We start from the raw sequence: 26,991 nt of genomic DNA, 5'->3' as shown, positions 1-26,991 counted from the left end.
TGCTCATCAGGGCCACTGTCACGTCAGCCCGGTGAACGACCTTAAATTGTATCAGGCTGAGCCTGGCACATTTTGCGGACACGTTGACTCTACTCAAATGTGTCTGCCCATAGACCATCCTCTGTCTCTCCTCCCACTTGCGCTTCAGCTCCTCGGTCTGTGTCTCCTCTGACCCCATAAGTTCCTTGTAAATGTCCTAGACACTCCCTTCTCCTATCCACTCTCTGGAAACTACCCTGTCCTGAATCCCCCTTAGCAGTAGGAGCGGGAAGGTTGACACCTGTTTACGTAGGAAGTCCCTCACCTGCAGATACCTGAATTTGTTTCCCCTCGCCAACCCAAACTTCTCCTCCAGTGCCCTCATACTAGGAATGCCCCCCCTATAAACATATCCCCCATCCTCTCAATCCCGCTCTCCGCCATATCCCAACCTCCCCAGCCATACTTCACGGGGCAAACTGGTGATTATTACAGATTGGGGACCAGACCGATGCTACCCCTGTTCCCACATGTCTCCTCCATTGCCCCAGACTCTCAGGGCCGCCACTACCATGGGGCTGGAGGAGTACCGTGCCGGTGGGAATGGCAGAAGCACAGTTACCAACGCCCCCAAACTGGTGCCCTTGCATGAAGCCACCTCCATACGCTCCCATGCCGACCCCTTCCCCACCACCCACTTCCTGATCATGGCTATATTTAGATAAGTTATTTTTAATGAATTGAACAAACTCATTTGATTAAACAGGGAGTCACATAACCACCTTACACTATTTTTTGAAATTACTGAATGTAGTTTTCACCAACCCGACTTTATTAAATTGCTGCCACTTTCATTTTGTTTAGCATTTTGGAAGGAAACCACTCCTAATAAATACCCTTGGTTTTCTTTACTGGATAATTATTTTACAGGGAAGTTCACTTATTCTAAATAAGGCAATGCCCTAGGAAATCTACTAGTAATGTAATTTGAGTTTTAAGGATAGAGTACACTTATGTATATATCATACGTTTTCAATAGACTTGGTTGCTAAAAGTCCTGCCATTACAAATGCCATTGACTTCTGAATTAAGGAGCAATGATGTAATTGCATGATCTGCCTTCAGTTCCCTCAGCACCACCTATTCCAGATTGCGATGCCTCGTGAGGTTTGATTGAATCTCGCGAGACGTTGCGAGCATTGCAAATCTCATGATATTCAATGGCCTCATCCCGACACCCATGTCGACCGAGACAAGTCCATTGTCTTTCTTCATACGGTTTGCTTTGGTCCGAGAGCTGGTGGCTCAGAACTGTGGGAACATTCAAACAATAATGACACAGGGATGTCAACGTTGCATCTGGAACCTCGGGAATGCCATGCCCAATGGTTTGTCTCCTTCACTAATGAAACAAATGGTTAGAGAAGAAACAGCGATCGACAGTGAGGAAAATAAGGAAGAGTCAAATTAGCGATAGAAACAGTGAGGAAACAAGGAATTGAATGAGAGACAATGGGGAAAAATGGAACAGAAAGAAAAAATAAGAACAAAAATTAACGAGACAGTAGTAGATGACAATGTTTTTTGGTGTTGAGAATCAATGGGTAAGTGTACAAAATGCACAAAGATTCCTTAATAATGATATATCATGATCAGGAAGAGTAGAACAACTTCATCGGAATATAAGACTAAAAAATACCAAAATTCGCCTGGATCACCCTCTATGAAAATGAAATGAATTGTCACAATTAGGCTTCAAATTAAGTTACTGTGAAAAGCCCCTAGTCACCACATTCTGGCGCCTGTTCAGGGAGGCTGGTACGGGAATTGAACCCGCGCTGCTGGCCTGCCTTGGTCGGCTTTAAAAGCCAGCTATTTAGCCTAGTGTGCTAAACCAGCCCTTCTACCATCCTGATAGGTGCATGATGCAACTAACGGGAGTGTGGCTGGCATAAAAATACTGTCACAATAAATTTGAAAAAAAACCCGACAGGAACAATGAACGTTTCATTGTTCCCTTTCAAGACCACCAAGGTTGAGTAGCATGTCAGGACCAACAAGCACATGATTATCGGGGGTGCACGAGACATGAATTGCCAACCTTAAATCGATACAGTGAGGTTGATGTGTATTAATGACTTAAATCCAGCCATTTCATGACACACAACTAATTTCTATTGGGAAGCTCACACGTGGTTGCAATTTGTCCTGTTTTGTCAAGGCTAATGATACAGCAGTGTAACGCATGCAGTGCCTCCGTATAGAGAATTAGAACCTATGATGTATCTTGCCTTCACCGCAAATCAATGTTCTCCAAAAATGTCTGGATCATTGATGGTGTCGGGATTGTAAGGAATTTAGTTCTCCTGTTTAATGGTACGACTATTGCTGAAGGAGGGATTGAAGAATGATGCTTTGTTTGCAAACCAATAACTACCATGGGTATTGTACGGTGCAGCCTAACACCCTTTCACAAGGTGTTAGAGTCCTTCCTTTAGATTCCCCTCTGTTCCCATTTCATTGGGTTTATTTTATTATTCATAAGCAGAATGTACATTTGGAGCAGTGGACTTAAGCTGAGGCAGCCTGCTGGTCAGGACATTGCGTTCCAGGATTAGTTTTTGGAGAGGAGAATACAGGCTCGTTGGCATTGAGGGAATCTTAAGAACCAGCTTTGGAGGAAGTTGATTCAATTGGCTGCGTTGGCTAGGGACTGTGTTCTTTCTGACAACAGTCAGTAACTGGTTCCTGAAAGAGCTGGGCGAAGAAGGGATTCTCTCTCTCTCTCTCACTGCTGAAGTAAAGGACTGCTGTTTTATTCTGAAACCAGTGAATGCCGGGCACATCATTACGACATAGTTGAAATGATCTTGAATCTACAAAGAAAGTAGACAGACTTGTCGGAGAAAACCCACTTAGAAGGAAGAAGCATCGAAGCAAAAGTTTGAACTTTTGAAAGACTTCAACTGGAAACATCCCAGTGCATCAGAGATCTTGGGTGGGATTCTCCAAGCTGATATCGTAATCTGCGATTGGGCGGAGAATCCATTCCGACGGCCAAATCAGGGGTAACGCCGGTTTGACACCGGTTTCCGAATCTCCGACCCCTCCGAAATGACCTATCGCGTCATGCACCACACTCCGCTGGCACGGATTTGGCGCGTCACTTGAAAGCCCTCCCCTATGCTCTGCCCCCTATGGGCCGAGTTCCCGACTGTGCGGTTGACGTGTGGTCTGAGCGGTTGGGAACCCGGCATGGCGGCTGCAGACTGTGTCCAGCGCCGCCACAGTCGGCTGGGAGCCGTGCTTCCGGGCGGGGGAGTGTTCTGCGAGGGCTGAATGGGCTGGTGGGGGGTGGTCAGGAGTTGTCCTGTGCGCAGTGTTTAGCAGGTCGGGCTCCTGCACAGCCGGCGCAACGTTTTACAGAGCGACTGCTGCAGGTCGGCGCCTTGCACATACGCGACCACGGACCCGGCTGTTCCCTGCCCGTTTTTGGCACGGGAGCCAAGAATTTTCCCTGGCGCCGATGCTAATCCCTCAATGGTCCCGGAATCGGCGCTGCTTTTGGCGTTGTAAAACGCCACAGTTCCAACGCCGGTGTCGGCACTTAGCCGCAGAATTGGAGAATCCAGCCCCTTTTATCTGATTTACTCTATCATAATTTTTTCTTTCTTCTCCACCTTCATAGAACATAGAACAGTACAGCAGTACAACTGTTGTGCCGAGCCATGATCACCCTACTCAAACCCACGTATCCACCCTATACCCGTAACCCAACAACCCCCCCTTAACCTTACTTTTTAGGACACTACGGGCAATTTAGCATGGCCAATCCACCTAACCCGCACATCTTTGGACTGTGGGAGGAAACCGGAGCACCCGGAGGAAACCCACGCACACACGGGGAGGACGTGCAGACTCCGCACAGACAGCGACCCAGCCGGGAATCGAACCTGGGACCCTGGAGCTGTGAAGCATTTATGCTAACCACCATGCTACCATGCTTCCTCTCCCTTTATGTTGTATGTGTGTGTAGAGTGGGGTGAGTTGGAAAGTGGTGGTGGTGGGGGAGTGTGGAGGGTGGTGTTGGGTAAGGGGTATTAGGTAGTCACTTATATTTTTGTCAATTTAGTTACATTGCCGTTAAATAATAAAAGGTTATTTGTGTGTTAAAGTTACAAACCTGGTGACTGAAATTTATTGGGTTCAGCCAAAGTCCTCAGGTATTTCAAAATAACATTTTATTTGACTTGTGGTGTTACTCTGGGTCACGTGGGGCTGGAATTGACCGCGCACTAGCCCAGAAGGTCGTGGCAAAGGTAGCCAGCATCATTGTGGAGGAAAAATAACTTAATATTAATAACCACTTGTGGGAAAGAGCCAATCTGTTTACCTGGTTATTTGTCTCTTGTGAGTCATATGCATGTCTACACATATTTTTTTCTGTTTCAATACAATGTCCTTGCATTGGTATTTTATCTCAACAATATAAGGATTGTACTTCTCTGGCTGTTTTATATGAAAAGTAAGAATTATCTTCCCAGAACCTTTGCTGCTGGGAGAAGAAAGGTTAAGTGTACTTGCAGTGCTATTTTTCTTTTAATAAAAGTTGACAGACGACTTGCAACTGAACGAAACAGCTCTATAATTTTACTCCATCTTGCATAATGAGCAGTAAAGGTGCTCTGAGAGCCAACTGAAATTTTGAGACGTTAACTGTCAGTTACCAAATGGCTAATAAGAAATAAGTCGTAACACATGGCATAAAATGTACAACGTAACTTTTTTTAATGTAGCACCGTTAGCATGTTAAAATGTCCCAAGCTGCTTCACATAGACACAATGGAGGATAAAAAACATGAAGCAAAAATAAAAAGAGCTGCGAGGGGAGGTGACAGAAAACCTGGTCAAAGAGGTGGGTTGGAAAGGAGGCTGTTAAATAGGAGAGCCTTTGGGGGGAAAATTCAGAGTGCGGGGTCTTGGTAAAAAAAAAAGGCACAGGGCAGCACAGTGGTTAGCGCTGCTGCCTCATGGCGCCGAGGACCTGGGTTCGATCCTGGTCCCAGGTCACTGTCCGTGTGGAGTTTGCACATTCTCCCCAAGTGTGGATGTAGGTGTTACAAGGGGGCATAACTATAAGGTTAAGGCTGGGAGATATAGGAGGGATGTCCGAGGTAGGTTCTTTACTCAGAGAGTTGTTAGGGTGTGGAATGGACTGCCTGCTGTGATAGTGGAGTCGGACACTTTAGGAACTTTCAAGCGGTTATTGAATAGGCACATGGAGCACACTGTACTGTTCTATGTTCTATGTTCTGCATGGGCCAACCCAAAAAGATGTGCAGGGTAGGTGCATTGGCCACGCTAAATTGCCCCTTAATAGGGGGAAAAAAAGAATGGGGTACTCCAAATTTTTTTTTTTTAATGTGTTGCCACCATTGGCGGGCCAAAGGTAAGAGATCTCATGCTCACGGTTTTGGTGGTGTTGTAAAACTGGAGGAGCTTAGGGCGGAATGAGGCAGACGTGAATTTAAAAATGTGAATGGGAATTTTAATTTTGAGGTGTTGAAGCCCATGTAGGTGAGTTGGACAGAGGTGATAGTGCAGGATAGGATACCGGCAGTTCTGAAAGGGAGTGAAGGATGGGAGATGGCCAGGAGAGTGGTCAGGCCTCGATGTGAATAAGACGTGGATCATCGTACCTTCAGCCAGAAGGCTGAAGTGGGGACGAAACGGACAACTACAGTGGTGGAGGTATTGATGATGATGGAGATATTGGGTGACATTGTTGAAATTATTCTCGGAGGATTTGTAAAATGGGTTGTATCAAATTGGTCATCTGTTTTTCATCCTCGTTGATTTTAGCAGAAAAAGAGATTGTGGGAGCCAGGGGGCGAAATAGGCGGCCAATACATTTGCTTGTTCTGTCAAAAATACATCTCATCCCCAGTATTGAAAGCTCAATTCAGGCCAACTGGGAATGTTGAGCTTCCAAAGAGTCAGGTTGAAACTGGGATAGGGGTACTGTCCATGTGTACTGAATATCCTCATTTTTGGATGATAGCTTGTTTAAGAAAATTGTTAAATTAGTTGATATTTTTGACATTATTATCAATTACCTTTATTTTTTAAACAGAGGCTACTATATAATTGTTGTGCCTTTGAAGAAATCCCGTGGAAAATTTGTCAAGCCCTGGGACAGTCCTGATGAAATGGATTTGGAGGAGGTACGTGTGCAGCTGGTATGCAATTAAGTGGCTCATAACAGGAAAGGGGAAAAAATTGCAGCAATCAAGTTAATTGTGTGCTTGCGTGCAGCAACTTCTGTTTGTGTCTTGCTATTTACTGAAAAAGTTCCAGAAATTGAGCTGGCAGCACTTTGTAAACCGCGGTCCAGTTGTGCAAAAATTGGATATTGTGGTTCACCAAACAGATTCTTCTTTATTTCATTAAGAATGGGAGATGCAGGGCGGCATGTGGCGCAGTGGTCAGCACCGGGACTGCGCCACTGAGGACCAGGGTTTGAATCCCGGCCCTGGGTCACTGGAGTTAGCACATTCTCCCCGTGTCTGCGTGGGTTTCACCCCCACATTCCAAAGGTGTGCAGGTTAGGTAGATTGGCCATGCTGAATTGCCCCTTAATTGGGCAAAAAAAATAATTGGGTGCTCTAAATTTAAAAAATTTTAAATTTAAAAAAAAAGCATGAGAGATGCTGCGACGATCATAAAGAACATGATTCAAAAGAACATGACATAATTTTCAGTCACGATGTTAGGTCGGAGAAGTTTGGAAATCTTCCTTGGGGAAGGGAAGGATGAGGGGAGCTTCGATAGAGTTGTCCAAATTCATGAGGGGTCTGGAAGAGCAGATAGGGAGAAACGTGGAAGAGTCGGGAATGAGTGTAATTGCAAACAGCAGATTGAGTGTAACTGCAAAAGAAGAAAAATCCACAGGAGGAAAAGCATTTTTCACACAGCGAGTGGTTAGGGTCCGGAATGGACTGCCCGAGAGTGTGGTGGAGATGGGTTCAATCAAAGCATTCAAACGTGAATTCGGCAATTGCCTGTAAAGGAGGAATGTGCAGGGTCACGGAGAGGAGGTGGGGGAATGGAACTAGCTGAACTGTTTTATTGTGTGAGCCATTGCAGGCGTGATGGGCCACACAGCCCCCTTCTGCACTGTCAGGATTCTGTGATTTACTGTCTTAAAAAGCACGAGGAAATGGGGCAGAAAACTTGTTGATCCCTGTTCCTGCAGCAGACGATGCATAACTTGCATCAAAAAGCATTGCCTTAACTTATTTCAATCCCCCAGAGGGGTGAATGACCATTGGTAACATTTCCAAGGAAAGATAAAGATTGTAAATTTGCTCCTAACCTTGTGAAACTAAACTCCTGGATATCATACTTTAACATGTCCCATTCCCAGTCTTGCCAACAGGATAAAATTATAGACCCAGATCTTCTGATCTCCAGAGCAGCAAAATCTTGACTTGTCTGTGTTGCGCATAGGAATCCTGTGGCGGTCCTGCCATGAATGTATGTAATTACTTACAAATTTAAAACTCTAGTGGGTTGATTTGCACTGCCCAGGACACTAAGCGAATGACTCTGACATTGAGTTCAGTGTCAGAGACTTAGACCTGATATGTGGGACTAACCTGCACTTGCCCTGAAAATATTATGCTGTTTAATACCAAGTCACTCTCAAATATTAGCAACTGAAAAGTCCAGCACAACCAAACCCAGTCCCCCCACCTTCATCGCCTCCCACCAATCACCACCCCAACTCAACCTGACCACCCGCTAGATCTGACTACGCACTCCTGACACGACCTAACCCTGATCTGAACACCCTCCCTGACCTGTGCACCCTCCCTGACCAGACAATTTGAGACCTCAGACCCAACGTACCCACCCGACCCAACTCCTGCCATTCCCTGACCTGAACAGCCCCCTCTGCCCTCCCGACACACAGAACTGAAGATATGTGCCATATTTGACCATCCTATTTGTATTTATCCATATTTTGTTCAAAAGATTTATCGATCGGTGCAAAAGAAAATCTGAGAAATAAACAAATGTGCATTCTGTTCATCAAGTTTGTTCATTCTATAACAATATGTAATTGTCTCTATCATATACTTTACTGCAACCACTTAATTTTCAAAGACAATTATTCAAATCTATAGGAAATGCATTATCCTCACATACCACCTGTGTAACCCGGTTCTGTCGCACTCCACAGATACCATTTCCAATAACATGGCAACCATTAGTCCATATTTTTCAATCAACAGCATCTTAACATTGGTGAAAGCACTTCAACATAAATGAGTTATAATCAGCATTTAAATCACAGCTTTTGTGTTCTTTGGAGTATTTAATCATCCCAGTTTACGCTTCCCTCAACCATGTATTTATCCAGTCACTTTTGAAAGAGTTAATCAGAATAGTATCAGCTGGCTTTGCAAGAAGATTATTCCTACATATTCATTGCTACAGGGAAAAGAAGCTTCCTCCAATCTCTAGTCACGTTGTGCAGTGTTAACTATAAACATCTGTCTTCCTATTTCTGTGCTTACTCTCAATAGACCATTTAAACATCATCAATACCACTCAGCATCTCGCTGATATGGATCATGGGTCCTCTCAATTTTCTTTTCACTAAAATGAAAGTCAGTTAAATTCGGCAAGTACTGTACCATAATTTAAAGCCTCCCCCATTATATGAAAGACTTTATGATAATAGGCCGGAACAAGTTCTACACATAAGGCACAATTTTCCGACTCTTCCCACTGACAGGGTTATCCGTCCCCGTCGAAGGCAATCCCAACATGACGGGTTCCCCAGCATCGTCGCCGGCAAGCAAATGGCCTTTGACTTTGAAGGGACAGGAAGATCCCATCGTTGGCCAATGGTAAGCTGCCTTTGCCATGGAAAAACCCACCTTGGGTGGGGGGGTGGAATTATGTCCTTATCAGTGACTTATACAAGGTTAGATTTACTTATTTTGGCTTCTTATCATAGAATCATAGAATTTACAGTGCAGAAGGAGGCCATTTGGCCCATCGAGTCTGCACCGGCTCTTGGAAAGAGCACCCTACCCAAGGTCAACACCTCCCCCTATCCCAATAACCCAGTAACCCCACCCAACACTAAGGGCAATTTTGGACACTAAGGGCAATTTATCATGGCCAATCCACCTAACCTGCACATCTTTGGACTGTGGGAGGAAACCGGAGCACCCGGAGGAAACCCACGCACACACGGGGAGGATGTGCAGACTCCGCACAGACAGTGACCCAAGCCGGAATCGAACCTGGGACCCTGGAGCTGTGAAGCCATTGTGCTATCCAAAATGCTACCGTGCTGCCCTTTTTCCATAGCTATCCATAGCCTTTTTGCTGCAGTTTACTATTTGATTAGCTTTCTCATAACCACTTCTTAATGACTGGAAACTTGCAGTAAGTGGCAAATTTAAACGGAAACAATTTTCTCCTCTTCCATTACTAATGGTCACTCTTCTATTTTGTCCATCTGTTGGCTGTTTTCAAATTCCAATGTGCACAACTTCACGTTTGTTGGAGTCAAACTGCCATTCTCCAGGCCATCTGCTTAACTGATACAGATTCTTTTGAATGTTGATTATCTCCCTTACATTTGTCACACTGCCATGCAGCCGGATATCATCAGCAAACATTAGAATATTACACTCAGCACTCTATACAAATAAAGCGAGCAGCAGAGTCACCCAGAATAGATCTCTGTAGAATTCCACTGTTCCAGGCAAAGCTTTTTTCTCTTTATCATCACTTTTGATTTCAAAGTAGCATGCCAGTTTTCATTCCAGTCAGCTAATTTGCCATTAATTCTACCCACTTTTAGCCCTCTTAAAATATTAAGATATAGAACTGTTATCAAAGACTTCTTGAAAAATCAGCATAAATTCAAGCAATTCTCATAGTTTTAAGAGTTAAATGTGTCCTGACCGCCTCCGAGGACTTTTGTGCCTTTCAAATGTGCCTCAGTAGTGTTCTGCGTAACATGTGATTATTTTGCCCGCTGTGAATGTTGAGTCTGGCTGACTGACCTGTAACGTTTAGCTTCATGCTCTACTGTTCTAAACAGCAGGATAACATTCTTTGTGACACTCCACTAACTCCAGTGTTTTTGGCGCTGGCGACCGTAATTAGCCATAGTCCACGAGGGGCCAAAGTCACAAGTGGTTGTAGAATCACCACTCCATCTCAAGCAGGGGCCAGGCCAGGAGGGAGTGCTCTATGAACCATCGCAGTCGGGATTGAACCCGTGACATTTGTATCATTTTGCACTAAACCTCCTGCCATCTTAAACTGAACTAATTGACCCCCACATTGTTGCCCGACTAAACATATTTATCAGAGCCTGACATATTTGGCCCTGAGTTTTTATTGAAGACACGTGCCCATGTGCCTGCAAAACGTTTCATAGGTTTCCCCATAACACATGCTTCCTAATTTTACTTGTATCATGGCTTATCTGACCCAAAATAACTGAATCTGGGATTATTCATTTGTGAATAACTGATTTGTTTTAATATACCTCCAATTTCATGATAGGTTACAATATATCTTCCTAACGCTTTGAGTGATGGGGGCTAAGCATTCTAATCTTTTCCTGCGAGAGGCTTGTTAAATTTATCCTCCAGTTCTTTAATCAATGTAAATTACATACAGTGCTAATACCAGCATTATCAATGTCTTTAATCATTTTTAGGACTTGGATCATGTCTCCTCTCAATTTTCTTTTCTCCAGTGAGAACAAATTCTACCATTCAGTACAATAATAAAAATCCTATCTACTTATACACTGCCATTAATTTGTTTTCCTATACTTGAGTGGTTCTTCTCATTTGTACTTTCTGTGCAGTGCTACTTAAAGGAATTATTACATTTACCTTTCTGTGTTAAATGTAATTTATTTTGGCTAAAATACATCAAATCTTTCATTTGAAGACCTTTCCAGGAAGCAGAACACACCGTTGCAGCATTTGATCTATTTAATAGTTGGATTTGACGGCATTGCTCCAGTAGTGAAAAGGGTAGGGGAGGGAGAACTTAGGACCATGAGGCACATCGCAATGGAAGAGGACTAGAGTAGGCTGCCTGCTGTCAAAGCACACCAGCTTGGAAGACAGCATATGATTATCCCTTTTGGTTGGGAGAGACATGATGGATGGTGCCTGCTGCGTCACTTTCTGTGGACCACCAAAATTCGTTCCTCCTTATTCTCTGTCGCCCAAGCGTCAATTATTTCAAGTTCCCATGTTCTTTGCCAGTAGATCAAACTCAAGTGGGTGGTATACTTTATGAAGCTGCACACATTCATATTAATTCACTGGTCTGTGTGTGTAACCTTAGAGCCTCCCTCGACCGGCACCAGCAAATATGTTTCATGGTAATATATAATATTCTGTGACAGTTATAAGGAATACACTTCCTCATTAAGTACGTAAACTTCTTCAAAGCTGTCAGTATTTCAGCTACGAAGAGACAACCATTGATCTCAATGAGTTGCAGGAGGTTCTTGGGCTTGAGGGCATGTGTTAGCACGACGGCATCAGAAGTGGCAACCCTAGTTTAGTACCAGGCTCCTTTGAGTAGTTTTCTTAAATTATCATGGAATGATAGAACTAGGTTGTGTTTCTTTTCCAAGAGTAAATAGTTAATAAAGCCATTAGAGCACATCATCCTGAAGCATCTTTGAAGAACTTGAAACATCTGCAGACATATTTGAAGTAAACACAGTTCACTTGTTTCAGTTTATCTGAAAAGTACTCTTGAGTTAAAGCTCCATTTCCTTCCAAAACAAAATGCAAATAGATGTGAATTCATGAATAATCACCATAATTATAAATTGTAAAATAACCTCCTCGCCAATCACATCAGTGTGAAATGCTGGTCTTGAATCACAGACTCATGTTTCAGTCTAGACAAGTAGTACAGTGCTTCAGTCTTTGGCTGCATAGTTTGTTACTTAGCAACAAAACATATTGTTGAAAAAAAATTATTAAATCTAAGCATTTGTTCAGACTGGCAGTGATGATTTGCACATTTTAAAATCAATAGGTATTGTTGACTTGATGGGTAAACACTGGGGAGGGGGATGGTGACATTATTAAACATTCATACCATTAGTTTACAAGTCCTATCGCTCGTTCCTTAGGCTGGTGAACTGTTTTGCAGTTCATTTACAACGACGGGACCTCCAATCCGCCCTCTCAAAACAGAGAATTCCCTTAGTAAACATGCAGAGAATCAGTTAATGCTGACAATGATTTTTTTTCTCTTTCTCTGTTGATTCAATTGCATTGATGCATGTTATTCAGTCTAATTATTAGTGCTGAAGGTCTAGCTGAAGTCACCCTGTGATGTTAATGATGGACTTTTTTTTACCTTTGCAGGGAATGCTTCATTCTCGTATTTTAACAAAGGTGTTTATCAATATGCATGTGCTAAAATAGTGGATAAGTCAACATAAACAAATACGTAAGGAACTGATAGAAATAGCAAACAATGTGCATTCTATTGTACGTTTTGTGACCTGTTTTTACAGATATAACTATGTTTCAAAAAGCATAGTGTAGGAAATGCAGCAGCCAGTTTGCACAAATGTCTCACAAGCTACAATGAGTTAGTATTCTGATGATCCGCCCTTTTAAGACCCGATTGAGGGATCAATATTGGACAGGACACCAGGACAACTCACCCGCTCTTCTTCCTGTACTAAAGGATCTTCTTTGGACACATGAGAGAGTAGACAAGGTCTTGGTTCATCCAAGAGATGGAAATTCTAACAACGCCCTTAATGATGTGCTGGAGCTTCAGTCTTGATTTTGCCCTCAAGTCTCTGACACGGGACTTGAACCACTGTCTTCTGATTCAGAGATGAGAGTCCTACCACTGAGCCAGAGTCAAAACTGTAATGCACACAAAATCATGCACAAACACACAAACAAACACACCTACATGCATACACACACAAGCTGGGGGGAATTTGTCTGATCTACAAGATTAGGAAACATGGCTGGGGGGGTGATTTAATTAGGCAGGAACCAAGATTTTGCAATCCCGACGATAGGTTGAAATTTTGAGATTAAGTCGGTGGCTTGTTGGTGGCAGGTCAGTCCTTGTGTAATCCCATGGCAGGTTCCTACTTGTCATACACTTGCACACTATAGATACTCATTATATTAAAGCATTTTACAAATACATCCTCCCTTCAGGGTTAAGTCAGTGGCGCAGGAGAATCTCAAGGCACCTGGTTCATATTTGGCTTTGCGCAGTTGTGTCTGAGGTCAGCAGTTTTCCCTGTTGAACTCTGCGCAGCACGGTTCAATTCCTGTACCGGCCTCCTCGAACATGCGCCGGAATGTGGCGACTAGGGGCTTTTCACAGTAACTTCATTTGAAGCCTACTTGTGACAATAAGCGATTTTCATTTCATTTCATCACAAGGAGGGGCAGCAAGAGAATTGCAGTTTTCATGGAGGCTCAGGACTGGTAAGGGTAGGTCGGGAGTGGGGGGGGGGGGTGGTTGGTGGTGGGTGGAGTGGGGTCGGAGGTATTGAGAAGTGGAAGGTGAATCAAAGAGAGGACAGAGGTTGGAGCTGGGGGCATGCAGGAGTGAAATGGGAAGGGTCTGGTGTGGTGGGGTTGCTGGGAGCTGGGGACAGTCTGTCAAGGTAGGAACCTAAAAGGTGAGGTTCATGCTGTCCATCTGTGGGTCCGTCACAGGCTGTAGGCTGGTAGAATCCTTACAAAGTTTTCAGTTCATCTACTATATTCCCATTATTCCCGCTGAGAGTGATCGTGGACGATGCCCTTTCCGATGCATAGAAGGGAGAGCTAGTTGAGGCTGCAAGTTCAGCCATGACCCACAAAATGATGATCACAACACAAACATTCGACAAAGAGCGAACTCAAAAAGACAACATTGTTTCTTCCATGAGACGTGCAGATCTCCTACTAATCTAGTCTCAACAAATATGATAATGAACATATGAATAAACTGAAACCAGTGTCATGTGAAATTTTTACAAGTGAAATTCAAATTTGAAAAACACCTTTGTACTCTCAATAAACCTTATGTTGATGACAATGGAGTTGGGCAGGAACGTTGTGGCCAGAATTCAGAGCCTTTATGTTTGGCCAGGATTGCCTTTTTTAGCTCACCTGTTCCTGCTGCATTGTCAGTTGCTGGCGGGTCTCACTGGTGAGATACTTCCTCCCCACTGCTTGAATGCAGGTGTCTCCTGCGCACGCTGCCACTTGAAATTTTAACTGGAATTGCGTGGGAATCAGGAGAAAGCAAGAGAAGGTTTCAGGTCCTGCTGTTAGGAATTGTGTGCCAGGATTACAATTTCGCTCACCCTCTGCCTCTCTCTCGCTCTCTCTCTCACACACACACATACACAGTCAATGATGGTGGCATTTTGCTTATAAAAGTCTAACAAGCTACAAAGATTTTCTTTGCGGACTATTTTAGTGTTATTCATTTTACTCAATCAACATCTCAACAGTCAAAAGTCGTGTTCCAAAAGAATCTTAATTGTTTGTTCACAATTATCATTAGCAATGATCTTCACGTTAAAGTAGTAGCCAGGACTCAGCGGTGAAGTGATAGCCTGCTGTTGACCTAGCTTCCCACAAAGATTTAACAGACTCTCATGCATTCATTTCTCCTATTCTGATGTGATTTTCATTGTGGCACCCAGAAATAATGAAGTTAGCAACCAGATTGAGCTGCCAATCAGCTTATAGAATTCGCACGGACAGCAAATCAGGGAATATAAAACATAGATTGCGATTCATTTTAATTACTTCCCTGAAAGCAAAATATATATTGGGACATGCACATGGGACTAATGCTAAAAAATACATTATCGAGCACTTCAAAATATATTTTTTATCATTTTGAAAGTATAGCATTTTTATCATGGAATGGAGGGAATGATACTCTGCATTTATGAAATTGACTTTCCAGGGCCAGAGAGGTAGTTCAAAAGTAAATATTAATTATTAAGTCATTAAAACTTTTCACACCCCATTTATGGTGTGTGGCACAGTGGTTAGCACTGGTGCCCCACAGCACCAGGGACCTTGGTTTGATCCCGGCCTTGGGTGACTGTATGGAGTATGCACATTCTCCCGGTATCTGTGTGGGTTTCCTCCGGGTGCTCAGTTTCCGCCCACAGAGATGTGCAGGTCAGGTGGATTGGCCATGCTAAATTGCCCCTTCATGTCCAAAACGTTAGCCAAGGTTATGGGGATAGGGTGGGGGCATGGACCTGGGTGTGGTGCTCTTTCAGAGGGTCGATGCAGACTCGATGGGCTGAATGGCCTCCTTCTACACTGTAGGGATTCTAAGGTTACCATTTTGAATGGTATTTACAGTGAGACTAGTTTTTTTTAAAGGTTGATGGTCATGCCAAGTCACTGATTCTGTATTGATTGCATCCCTGAAGACAGCAACAGTGCAAACTTTGGGGCAGGCATCAAATCTTTGAAGGCTTAATCAGATATACCCCATACAAAGCAGGCTGAGTGATATCATAGAATCCCTACAGTGCAGAAGGAGGCCATTCAGTCCATCGAGTCTGCAGCAACCCTCTGAAAGAGAGCCCTACCTAGGCCCACGCCCCAACCCTATCCCAGTAACCCAGCAACTCTAACCTGGCGCTGTGAGGCAGCAGTGCTAACCACTGTGCCACCGTGTTGCCCAACCCCTTTCCTGTGGCAGGAATTCCAGCACCCTAGAGTTTCAAGCAGTGGAGAGGGAGCAATAAATATTGAAACAAATGTAGCACTGCCACAAAATGTTCCAACAACATTGAGGACTGAAACCTAGACAAGGCAATGTTCCGGTGTTCATGGTCAGCGACGAACCAAGGGCACTCACCATTGACCTCGAAAGAAATCTTGCTGAGAGATCTAGCAATCTCTCTAACATGCAATGCACAATACCGAATCCAATTGTGATGTTGTCTACTGGGAATTCCCAGCTTGTTTGAAGATTTAGCTTAAAATATCCCTTGATTAGTCATCTAACAGCACTCTATGATTGTTAAATTATTTTTACAGTTCATCAAATCTTCTTAATCACCACACCATTGTTAAAATGCCAGTTACACCTGATTGAACAAGATGCATCTTTGTAAGGGATTCCTAACAGGGGTGGGGGAGTAGGAAAGTTGAAATTCTCCCTGACTTCAGTGATTGTGGGCTCTGGGAGAGCCACAGCAAATCTTGGAGCCCTTGGCGGCAGACCACGACTTCAAGGCCTGACTTTTACGCTCCACCCTCCCGGTTGGGTTTTGAGGTAGGACTGGAGGAGGTGGCGTGAATTGCATGGACGGGATTCCCTCTCTACCTAGACGTGATTTTATGGTGGGGTGGGCAGAGTCTCGGACTGGAAGCCTGTCCTTGCCCTTAAAGGGCCACAGATAGCCTTTTCTCGCCCAGGCTCAATTTTTATACTGGCGGGCACAGGGTAGCTCAGGTGGGAATTTCTAAATTCTAAATGGTGGTGGTAAGGTGAGGGAACCTCGAGGACTGGACACCCTCCTGGCACCTATTCACCAATGACCCAATCAGCCCCCTCACGATTGCTCTGGAGTCCCCGACTGTTATAACCTGCCTGCTTACCTCTGGCTGGGGACTAATGGCAATCCCACAATCCTTAGGGAGTATGAGCTTCCCCAGTGAGGGGGAGGGGGGTGGAGAAATCATCAGCAGAGTCCCTGCATAAATAGAGCTGGCCAGTATGGAACCAGCTAGAGAGGAGTGAGCAATAAGAGATTACTGCTGCTGTTGTTGTATGTATGTGTAATTGTAAATAAATGTTATTTCCTTCTATTCTACAAACTGGATTCTTTGTGGCCCTCACAAAACCTACCCTCCCCTCCTCGGGACCCCAACCATTTAACTGGTCTGCATCTGCATTCACTTAGGACCAGGTATGTCACTGCAGTGCCTATTCCAGCCTCTGAAGCACCAATCCTGGATGGGCTGGAGAGCTGATTGGCTCGCAGAGGCAGGATTTTCATCCAAGTGAGGACAGACATCCCGCCTACTGCCGATCAACGCTCATTAGAAATGGCAGCGGACCTGTCAGAGTCGCCAGTTCCTCACCAATTCTCCGAATGGTGTGGTAGGTCGAGTTCCTACCATCCTAAACATTCAGGCCCAGGATTTCTGTGCTAATGGGTGCATGTTCAACATCATGCATTCAGTTTCAGGGCGGTAAGCTGATCATTCACAATCAACTCATCCCAGTCGTTCAGAAAATCTGCCCCATTGACTTGTGAGCAATGGGTTATGGGAAAGTCCATTTGCACATTTCAAAGGTCAAATTGTGGAAGGACTTTGAGAAACTGCACACATAATCCTATTTGTTGATTGCTCTGCATTATGATATGCTTTGTAATTTGTTAAAATGTCAAAGAACGATGGTGAAATGATAAGACATCCTTCATTAAGGCATTTTGAATGAAATGCCCACATTCTCTGCTTATAACTTCCCCGAGCGGGCCTTCAGAGCGAGAGGATTCGAGTACAGGAGCCGGGATGGCTTGCTGCAATTATACAGGGCCCTGGTGAGGCCACACCTGGATGTACCGTTTTGGTCTCCTTATCTGAGGAAGGATGTTCTTTCTCTGGCAAGATTGCAGCAAAGGTTTGTCAGCCTGATTCCTGGGATGGTGGGACTGACGTACGAGGAGAGATTGAATTGGTTGGATTGTATTAGCTGGAGTTCAGAAGAACGAGGGGGGATCTCATAGAAACCTGTACAATTGTAACAGGACGAGACAGATTAGCTGCAGGAAGGATGGTCCTGATGGTGGGTGTGTCCAGAACCAGGCGTCACAGTCTGAGGATATGGGGTGGACCATTTCGGACAGAAATAAGGAGAAATTTCTTCACACAGAGAGTGGTAAGTCTGTGGAATTTGTTACCGCAGGAAGCAGTTGAGGCCAAAATGTTGCATGTTTTCAAGAAGCAGTTAGATGTAACACTTGGGGCGAAGGGAATTAAAGGATATGGGGGGGAAAGCGGGATTAGGTTATTGAGTTGGATGATCAGCCATGATCATAACGACCGGCAGAGAAGGCTCGAAGGGCCGAATGGCCTCCTCCTGCTACTATTTTCTATGGGTCTTAGAACAGCATTTACAAACTATCCAGTGTCCACCATGGAATCAGAATTTTTATTTAATTTGTTGGTACGATTAGTGCATAATTGTAACAACTGCTGCTCAATGAAGAAACCAATAAAGTACCTGCTCATTGTCAGTGCTGCACTAAGCACGATCTCTTTTTAGCTTCACTGTGCGCCTTAAAATAATGATTTAACTGAGTTACGTTTTTCTTTTCCAGTTACTAAGAGAAATTACCAGGAAACGAAGAAGTATCCGTCTAAGGAGGCATGCGGATGCCCTAAAGCCATATATTGCAGCCCATTTTGAGGTTCTTCCCAATGAGTTTACCCTTGGCGATCGGCTGTTTTACAACGGATTCGAAAACAAGCGTCTCCAAAGTGGCCAAGAATATGTTTTCTTTATTTTAGCGGTCCTTGACAGCCCGGAATCTGTAAGTCTGGTTCAGTCATTCCAGTTAGCACTCCCCCATAAGTAGCCCTGTTCTAAAATGGTGTTAATTCTGTTGAATCCTATCTGATTCAAAGTAAATAAATTCATGTACTCTCATGCGTAGCATGTTTATGACAAAGAAGAGTTAAGGCCAAGGTAAGGGGAGTATTCCAATTGTGCTAAGTTGTTTCGCTTTGCCTTCTAATTTGTTAAAATGTCAAAGAACAATGGTGAAATGAAAAGACAACTTCTGAAGGCATTTTGAATGAAGTATTGTGCAATCATTCTCTGCTTATAACTTCCCTGAGCTGGCCTTTTGCTCCGATTTGTCATGTACAAAAGAACCAAACTAATCCTTCCTGCAGGATAGAGGTTAGCTGATAGCGATACTAATCATGACACAGAATTAATTAAAAGGATGCAGTTACATGATGCATCCATTTGAGGATTGCACAAATGCAAATGATTAACTTTGCCGCTGATTTTTGCTTAAAATTCATTCGTTAACTGAAAATGGGAAGTATTAAATTTGTGATCATTACGAACTCTTTGAGTCATCAAACATTCAAATTATCCAGTCGACATTTATTGCTTTGAAATATTGAAGCATTACATGAATGTTCGTCATTCCAACTCAACTTGCGAATATGAATTGCCAGTATCTATTTGCTGCATTGTTCCTGAAGAAAATATGTACCTGAATGGCAATTGTCACTCATTCTCCTTTGGAATCATCCTCAAAACACATCTGTTATTCTTCTTCCACCATAGGTAGCAGATTGAAGGATGGTGTTGCCAAAAGTCTCCAGTTAAGAGACTAAGGGGTGAATTCTCCATTTGAAAGACTATGGGCGCGATTCTCCGCTGGCGGGATGCAGCCCAGGGATTTCCCGACGGTGTGGAGATACATCACAATAGGAACCCCCATTGACCGGCCTGGGAAACAGAGCATCCCGTCGGCGGGGTAAACCTGAAATGTAGCAGGGAGAAGAATCCAGCCCTTTGGCGGGATTCTCAATCAGCCAACGTCAGAATCGCGAAACATGATTGGGCGGAGAATCGGTTTTGAAGCTAAAATCGTAGCCGGTGCCAGTTTAACACCAAAGTACAATTCTCCGGTGCCATGACAGCACCACCAATGCGTTCCAGAACGCCCGTACAGTAAATGCCGCTGGCGTATCATTAGCAGCCCTGATCCAGTATTCTCCTGAGCCTCCATGATGCTCCGCCACCACTTGGCGAATACTTGACAGCGAGGTTCACTTGTGCTTTTAAGAATCATGAAACAGCCACCGTGGCCGCTGAGGGAGAGAGAGGGGGGTTATGGAAAGTGTTTAACATCGCCATAGTTTGCTGACAGTTGTGACGCTGGCCGGGGGCGTAGCGAGGGGCGGCCAGGACGTGGGCTATATGGTCGGAGTGGACGGGCACGGAGCACCATTGTTGCGGCCTGCAAGGCAGCCATACAGCTGCGCACACCGTTGTCTGTCCGCTGTGAACTTAGGTCGTATGGGTGTCCCCCAAGCCACCCACCTAGGTTCCTTCTGGCCCCCAAGCCACCCACCTAGGTTCCTTCTGGCCCCCAAGCCACCCACCTAGGTTCCTTCTGGCCCCCAAGCCACCCACCTAGGTTCCTTCTGGCCCCCAAGCCACCCACCTAGGTTCCTTCTGGCCCCCAAGCCACCCACCTAGGTTCCTTCTGGCCCCCAAGCCACCCACCTAGGTTCCTTCTGGCCAGGGCCGGCTCAAGGTACCGGCAACTCGGGCAGTTGCCTGGGGCGCCATGTGCTAGGGGGCGCCATGAAGGAGTGCGTGACCGGCGTCAGAGACCCGGCGCCGCGTAAAAGACTCGGGTCCCGCGCATGCGCAGTTGGGCCGGTGCCAACCAGCGCATGCGCGGTGGCCGCCCTCCCTCAGGCCACCCCGCACAAACATGGCGGATGGATCCAGGCTCGCCGGTGTTCACTCCGGCCCCCCCCCCTTGGGCTCACTCCGCCCCCCCCCCCCCCCCCCCCCCCCCGAAGGGCGCCGAAGTTCAGCTTGCCCGGGGCGCCAGCAACCCTAGGGCCGGCGCTGCTTCTGGCCCCCAACCACCCACCTAGGTTCCCTCTGGCCCCAGCTGGCCCGTCAGCGGGATGGGTGTGCTCCAGCGCAACCAGTGCCAGTTTGTTGGCTTAGATGGTGTGTGTGGGGATTGTCACGTGTCTATGCGGCTGCAGCTTGTCAGACTCCCAAGTGTCAATTACAGACCCAGCAAATCCCACACCGTTTCTCATTGGAATCGATTGTGTTCCACATGGCGCTGGTGCAAGCCCCTCAACAATCACTAAATCAGTCCAGTTGCAGCGGCAGTTTGCTGCCATTAAAGTCCACGAATCTTGGCCCCGGCAGCAGGAGGACAATTCCGCCGTATGTTCTCCCACCGGAGGAGAACTGAACCAATTTCTGCTCCTCCTGGGAGCACAAATTTGATTTGATTTGATTTGTTGTCACATGCACTGATTGACAGTGAAATGTATTGTTCTGCGTACAGTCCAGGCAGATCGTTCCATAACATGAAAAGACATAGGACATTCATTTTTTTTTTAAATAATTTTTATTGGAATTGTTTACAGAAAATATGACAACAAACAATGAAATGCAACAAAATAACCCCATAATAACTGTAACACCCCCAAGACCGTAACAGCGCATGTATCTCATCCCCCCCACCCCGCCAAACCCAGTGAACAACAAGAGAACTTAAAAATAAATTAAAATTAAATAAACAAACAGAGTCATCGTCCCTGTCCCCCCCTTTTTTCCCCCCCTCCCCCCCGGGTTGCTGCTGCTGCTGTCCCAGTACCCTATCGTTGAGCCAGAAAGTCGAGGAAAGGTTGCCACCGCCTAAAGAATCCTCAGGGCGAATTTGACCTTCTCTAGCTTAATAAAACCCGCCATGTCATTGATCCAAGTCTCCACGCTTGGGGGCCTCGCATCCTTCCACTGCAGCAAGATCCTCCGCTGGGCTACTAGGGACGCAAAGGCCAGCACACCGGCCTCTTTCGCCTCCTGCACTCCCGGCTCCACCCCAACCCCAAAAATCGCGAGTCCCCAGCCTGGCTTGATCCTGGATCCTACCACCCTCGACACCGTCCTCGCCACCCCCTCCCAGAACTCCTCCAGTGCCGGGCATGCCCAGAACATACGGGCATGGTTCGCTGGACTCCCCGAACACCTGACACACATGTCTTCGCCCCCAAAGAACCTACTCATCCTAGACCCGGACATGTGGGCCCGGTGCAGCACCTTGAATTGGATGAGGCTAAGCCGCGCACACGAGAAGGAAGAATTAACCCTCTCCAGGGCATCAGCCCATGTCCCGTCTTCGATCTGTTCCCCCAGTTCCCCCTACCACTTAGCTTCCAGCTCCTCTACTGACGCCTCCTCCACCTCCTGCATTACCTTGTAGATATCAGATATCTTCCCCTCTCCGACCCAGACCCCCGAAAGCACCCTGTTGCTCACCCCCCTCGCGGGAAGCGAAGGGAATCCCTCCACCTGCCGCCTAGCAAACGCCTTTACCTGCAGATACCTGAACATGTTCCCCGGGGGGAGCCCAAATTTCTCCAACTCCCCCAGGCTCGCAAACCTCCCATCAATGAACAGGTTGCTCAGCTGTCCGATGCCCGCTCTGTGCCAACCCTGGAATCCCCCATCAATGTTCCCCGGGATGAACCGATGATTCCCCCTTAACGGAACCTCCATCGAGCCCCCCACTTCTCCCCTATGTCGCCTCCACTGCCCCCAAATCTTGAGGGTAGCCGCCACCACCAGACTCGTGGTATACCTCGTAGGAGGGAGCGGCCACGGCGCCGTTACCAGGGTCCCCAGGCTTGTATCTCCACAGGACGCTCTCTCCATCCGTTTCCATGCTGCCCCCTCCACCTCCATCACCCACTTGCGCACCATCAACACATTGGCTGCCTAATAATACCCCGAGAGATTGGGTAACGCCAGCCCCCACCCCCCCCCCATCTCTACCCCGCTCCAAAAAGATCCTCTTCACCCCCGGGGTGCCATGTGCCCAAACAAAGCCCATGATGCTGCTAGTCACCCTTCTAAAAAAGGCCCTAGGGATAAAGATGGGCAAACACTGAAAGAGGAACAAGAACCTCGGAGAACCGTCATTTTGACGGACTGCACTCTACCCGCCAACGATAACGGCACCATGTCCCACCTTTTAAATTCCTCCTCCATCTGCTCCACCAGCCTGATAAAATTAAGCTTATGGAGAGTCCCCCAACTCCTGGCCACCTGCACCCCCAGGTATCTGAAACTCTTCACTGCCCTCTTAAACGGGAGCCTCCCAATTCCCTCCTCCTGATCACCCGGGTGTATTACAAATACCTCACTCTTGCCTAAATTTAACTTATAGCCTGAGAAGCCCCCAAACTCCGCTAACAGCTCCATCACCCCCGGCATTCCCCCTTCTGGGTCCACCACATACAACAGCAGGTCGTCCGCATACAGCGATACCCGATGTTCCTCCCCACCCCGCACCAGACCCCTCCATCTCCCTGACTCCCTCAACGCCATAACCAGAGGTTCAATCGCCAATGCAAAGAGCAAGGACGACAGGGGGCACCCCTGCCTGGTCCCACGGTAGAGCCTAAAGTACTCCGATCTCCTTCCATTGGTAACTACACTCGCCATCGGAGCCGCGTAGAGCAGCCTCACCCATTTGATGAACCCCTCCCCGAATCCGAACCGCTCCAGCACCTCGCACAGGTACCCCCACTCAACTCTATCAAACGCTTTCTCTGCATCCAGCGCCACCACTATCTCCGCCTCCCCCTCCACCGCCGGCATCATAATAACATTTAGCAATCTCCGCACATTCGAGTTGAGCTGCCATCCCTTGACAAATCCTGTCTGATCCTCGTGTATCACCCCTGGCACACAGTCCTCTCTCCTGGTGGCCAGGATCTTCGCCGGCAACTTAGCGTCAACATTGAGGAGCGAGATAGGCCTGTATGATCCACACTGCAAGGGGTCCTTATCCCGCTTCAGGATTAGAGAGATCAGCGCCCGCGACATCGTCGGGGGCAAAGCCCCCCCCCCCCCATGCCTCATTGAAGGCTCGCACCAACAGGGGACCCACCAGATCCGCATACATTTTATAAAATTCCACCGGGAACCCATCCAGCCCCGGCGCCTTACCTGACTGCATTTGACCAATCCCCCTGACTAGCTCCTCCAACTCTATCGGCGCCCCCAGCCCCTCTACCAGCTCCTCTTGAACCTTTGGGAAACATAGCCTGTTCATGAAGCTCTCCATCCCCCCCCCCCCCCCCCCCCCCATCGGAGGCTCCGGCCGGTACAGTTCCTCGGAGAAGTCCCTAAAGACCCCATTTACCTCTGCCCCCTTCTGCACTACATTCCCAATTTTATCCGTCACTCCACCAATTTCCCTAGCCGCATCTCGCCTACGGAGCTGATGCGCCAACATCCTGCTCGTCTTCTCCCCATACTCATATACTGCGCCCTCCTCCACTGTGTCTCCGCCTTTCTGGTGGTCAACAAGTCGAACCTGGCCTGCAAACTACGCCGTTCCCCCAGCAACCCCTCCTCCGGTGCCTCCGCGTACCCCCTATCCACATCCAGGAGCTCCCCCACCAGTCTCTCCCTCTCCCTCCTCTCCCTATGGGCCCGGATGGAGATCAGCTCCCCCCGGATCACTGCTTTTAGAGCCTCCCAGACCACCCCCACCCGGACCTCCCCCGTGTCGTTGGTATCAAGATACCCCTCAATACTTCCCCGGACCCTCCTACACACCTCCTCATCAGCCAGCAGCCCCACATCCAGGCGCCATAGCGGGCGCTGGTCCCGCGCCTCCCCCATCTCCAGATCAACCCAGCGCGGAGCATGGTCTGAAATTGCTATGGACGAATACTCGGCATCCTGCACCCTCGGGATCAATCCCCTGCTCAGGACGAAAAAATCTATTCGGGAATAAACCCTATGGACATGAGAGAAAAAGGAATACTCCCTCGCCCTCGGCCTCCCAAACCTCCAGGGATCCTCCCCTCCCATCTGGTCCATAAACCCCCTCAGCACTTTGGCCGCCGCCGGTCTCCTACCCGTCCTTGAGCTGGACCGGTCCAGTGGGGGATCCAGCACTGTGTTAAAGTCTCCCCCCCATGATCAGGCCCCCTGCCTCCAGGTCCGGAATGCGGCCCAACAAGCGCCTCATGAAGCCAGCATCATCCCAATTCGGGGCATATACATTAACCAGCACCACCTTCTCTCCTTGCAGCCTACCCTTCACCATAATATATCTGCCCTCCTTGTCCGACACCACCTCAGCCGCCTCGAACGCCACCCTCTTCCCCACCAGAATCGCCACCCCCCGGTTCTTCACGTCCAATCCTGAGTGAAAAACCTGCCCCACCCACCCCTTCCTCAGACGAACCTGGTCCGCCACCTTCAAGTGGGTCTCCTGGAGCATACATAGGACATTCATAAATATACAATATTAATGCATAGACATCGGGTGAAGCATATGGAATGTAGTGCTACTCAGTCGCGATGTGTTGGTGATGTGCACACCTAGGAATTTGAAGCTGTCAGCGTACCAGCTCCATCTCGACACCGTTGTTGCAGAGAGGGGTGTCAATGACCAGCTCCTTAGTTTTGTTGACATTGAGGGAGAGATTGTTTTTGTTACACCATGCTATTAGGTTCGCTATCTCCCTCCATCACTTTGATTCATCGTTGTTCGAGATCCGATCCACTGGGGTTGTGTCATCACCAAACTTGTAGATGGAGTTGGAGCCAATTAGGGATGCAAATCAGGATGCAATTCGGTATCCCTTGCCTTGCAAATTTATGCATGGCGAGGAATACGAGGAATTCCCAAGGGAATCCCACAGTTGCGCCGCCCTCTTGAGCGGGCAGCCCGATAGTGAAATTCCGTGGCTGGCCACCACCTCACAACCCCCCCCCACTCCCGCACCGCAAATCAACTCCCCACCAGCAGATTGCCTTGGAGCTCCTCCCCTTCTCCCAAGTACCCTTCCTGTGACTCCGAACGAAGGAGGCCGCCTCCAGGACCCCTATAATAGGGAGGATTCCCACCCTCCCCCTGGACTCCTGCAATAGGGAGACCCCCCCCAGCCTGGGGCACCTCCAATAGGGAGACCCCCAGGGATACCTGCAAAAGAGAGAGCCACTCCACGGACCCCCAAACTAAAGGGACCACTCACAGCCACAGAAGCTCCCTAACTAAAGGGACCCCACAAAGTGACTCCCAACACAGAGGTCCCCTGACTAAAGACCCCCCACAGACCCCCCTCCACTTTCCACCCTTCCCCCCCCACCCCACCCCACCAGAAAAGAGACCTTTATCTGGAAGCTCAAGAGAAGTCCAAACAGGGGCTTTGAAATAAGTTACAGCTGTAACACTTACTCGGACGCTCATGTGTCCATTCCTCGAAGGAGAGTAACTGTGACTAGTGTTTCAACCTGCAGATTTCTTAGCTGCAAGCCATTCATAACTTTCCAGTAGTGGACTGTGACTGACAGCCACCACAGACCAACCGAAGCCTTAATTCATACATCTCCCTTCATGGATCAGTGACTCTAAGTGGTGAAACCCCAATATTTACAAATATTGGGGGCAACACGGTAGCACAGTGGTTAGCACAGTTGCTTCACAGCTCCAGAGTCCCAGGTTTGATTCCTGATTTGGGTCACTGTCTGTGCGGAGTCTGCACGTTCTCCCCGTGTGTGTGGGTTTCCTCCGGGTGCTCCGGTTTCCTCCCACAGTCCAAAGATGTACAGGTTAGGTGGAATGGCCATGCTAAATTGCCCTTAAGTGTCCAAACAAGATTAGGTGTGGTTACTGGGTTACGGGGATAGGGTGGAGGTGTGACCTTAAGTGGGGTGCTCGTTCCAAGAGCCGGTGCAGACTCGATGGGCTGAATGGCCTCCTTCTGCACTGTAAATTCTATGATTGACCACATAAAAGAGATCAAAGTGCCTTCCAAACACGAAATGCATTCCAGTCACTCAAGCGTGTGATTGCAATGCACTTACCTCTCTTTAATGTGGTCAATGTAAACTTTCTCCATCTCATTGGGAAACGTGATCTCGGAATCACGACAGAGAATCGAGTCCTAAATGTTAACACTAGGACTGAATTGCTTGTGGTTTGCATTCCTGTTGCGGGGAGTGCTATTTGTGGAGCAATTCAGGATATGCTAATGTGCCAGAACTCTGCCAACATGAATCTAGAGCAATTCCCATTCCCGCCAGCATCGGATTTGCTGGGGCCGGAATTGGCGTTGGAGAAGTTGATTAGCAGGAGCTGCTTATAAGCACTCCACTTCCCACACACTCTCA

General features: G+C 47.2%; 1 protein-coding gene across 48 annotated transcripts in view; it reads left to right on the top strand.

Moving 5' to 3' along the window:
* Positions 1–26,991, top strand: part of LOC119970160 (receptor-type tyrosine-protein phosphatase delta) — a 2,903,826-nt gene that overhangs the window by 2,760,137 nt on the left and 116,698 nt on the right. For all 48 annotated transcript variants that reach the window (XM_038804286.1, XM_038804284.1, XM_038804281.1 and 45 more), the window contains 2 exons: positions 6,113–6,203; positions 18,395–18,607. In XM_038804286.1, the coding sequence (XP_038660214.1) occupies positions 6,113–6,203; positions 18,395–18,607 (304 nt within the window). The remainder of the gene's footprint in view (positions 1–6,112; positions 6,204–18,394; positions 18,608–26,991) is intronic.

The sequence above is a fragment of the Scyliorhinus canicula genome, chromosome 8, assembly GCF_902713615.1.
Source record: "Scyliorhinus canicula chromosome 8, sScyCan1.1, whole genome shotgun sequence".
Classification (NCBI taxonomy): domain Eukaryota; kingdom Metazoa; phylum Chordata; class Chondrichthyes; order Carcharhiniformes; family Scyliorhinidae; genus Scyliorhinus; species Scyliorhinus canicula.
This window is presented reverse-complemented; position numbering and strand designations above follow the sequence as displayed.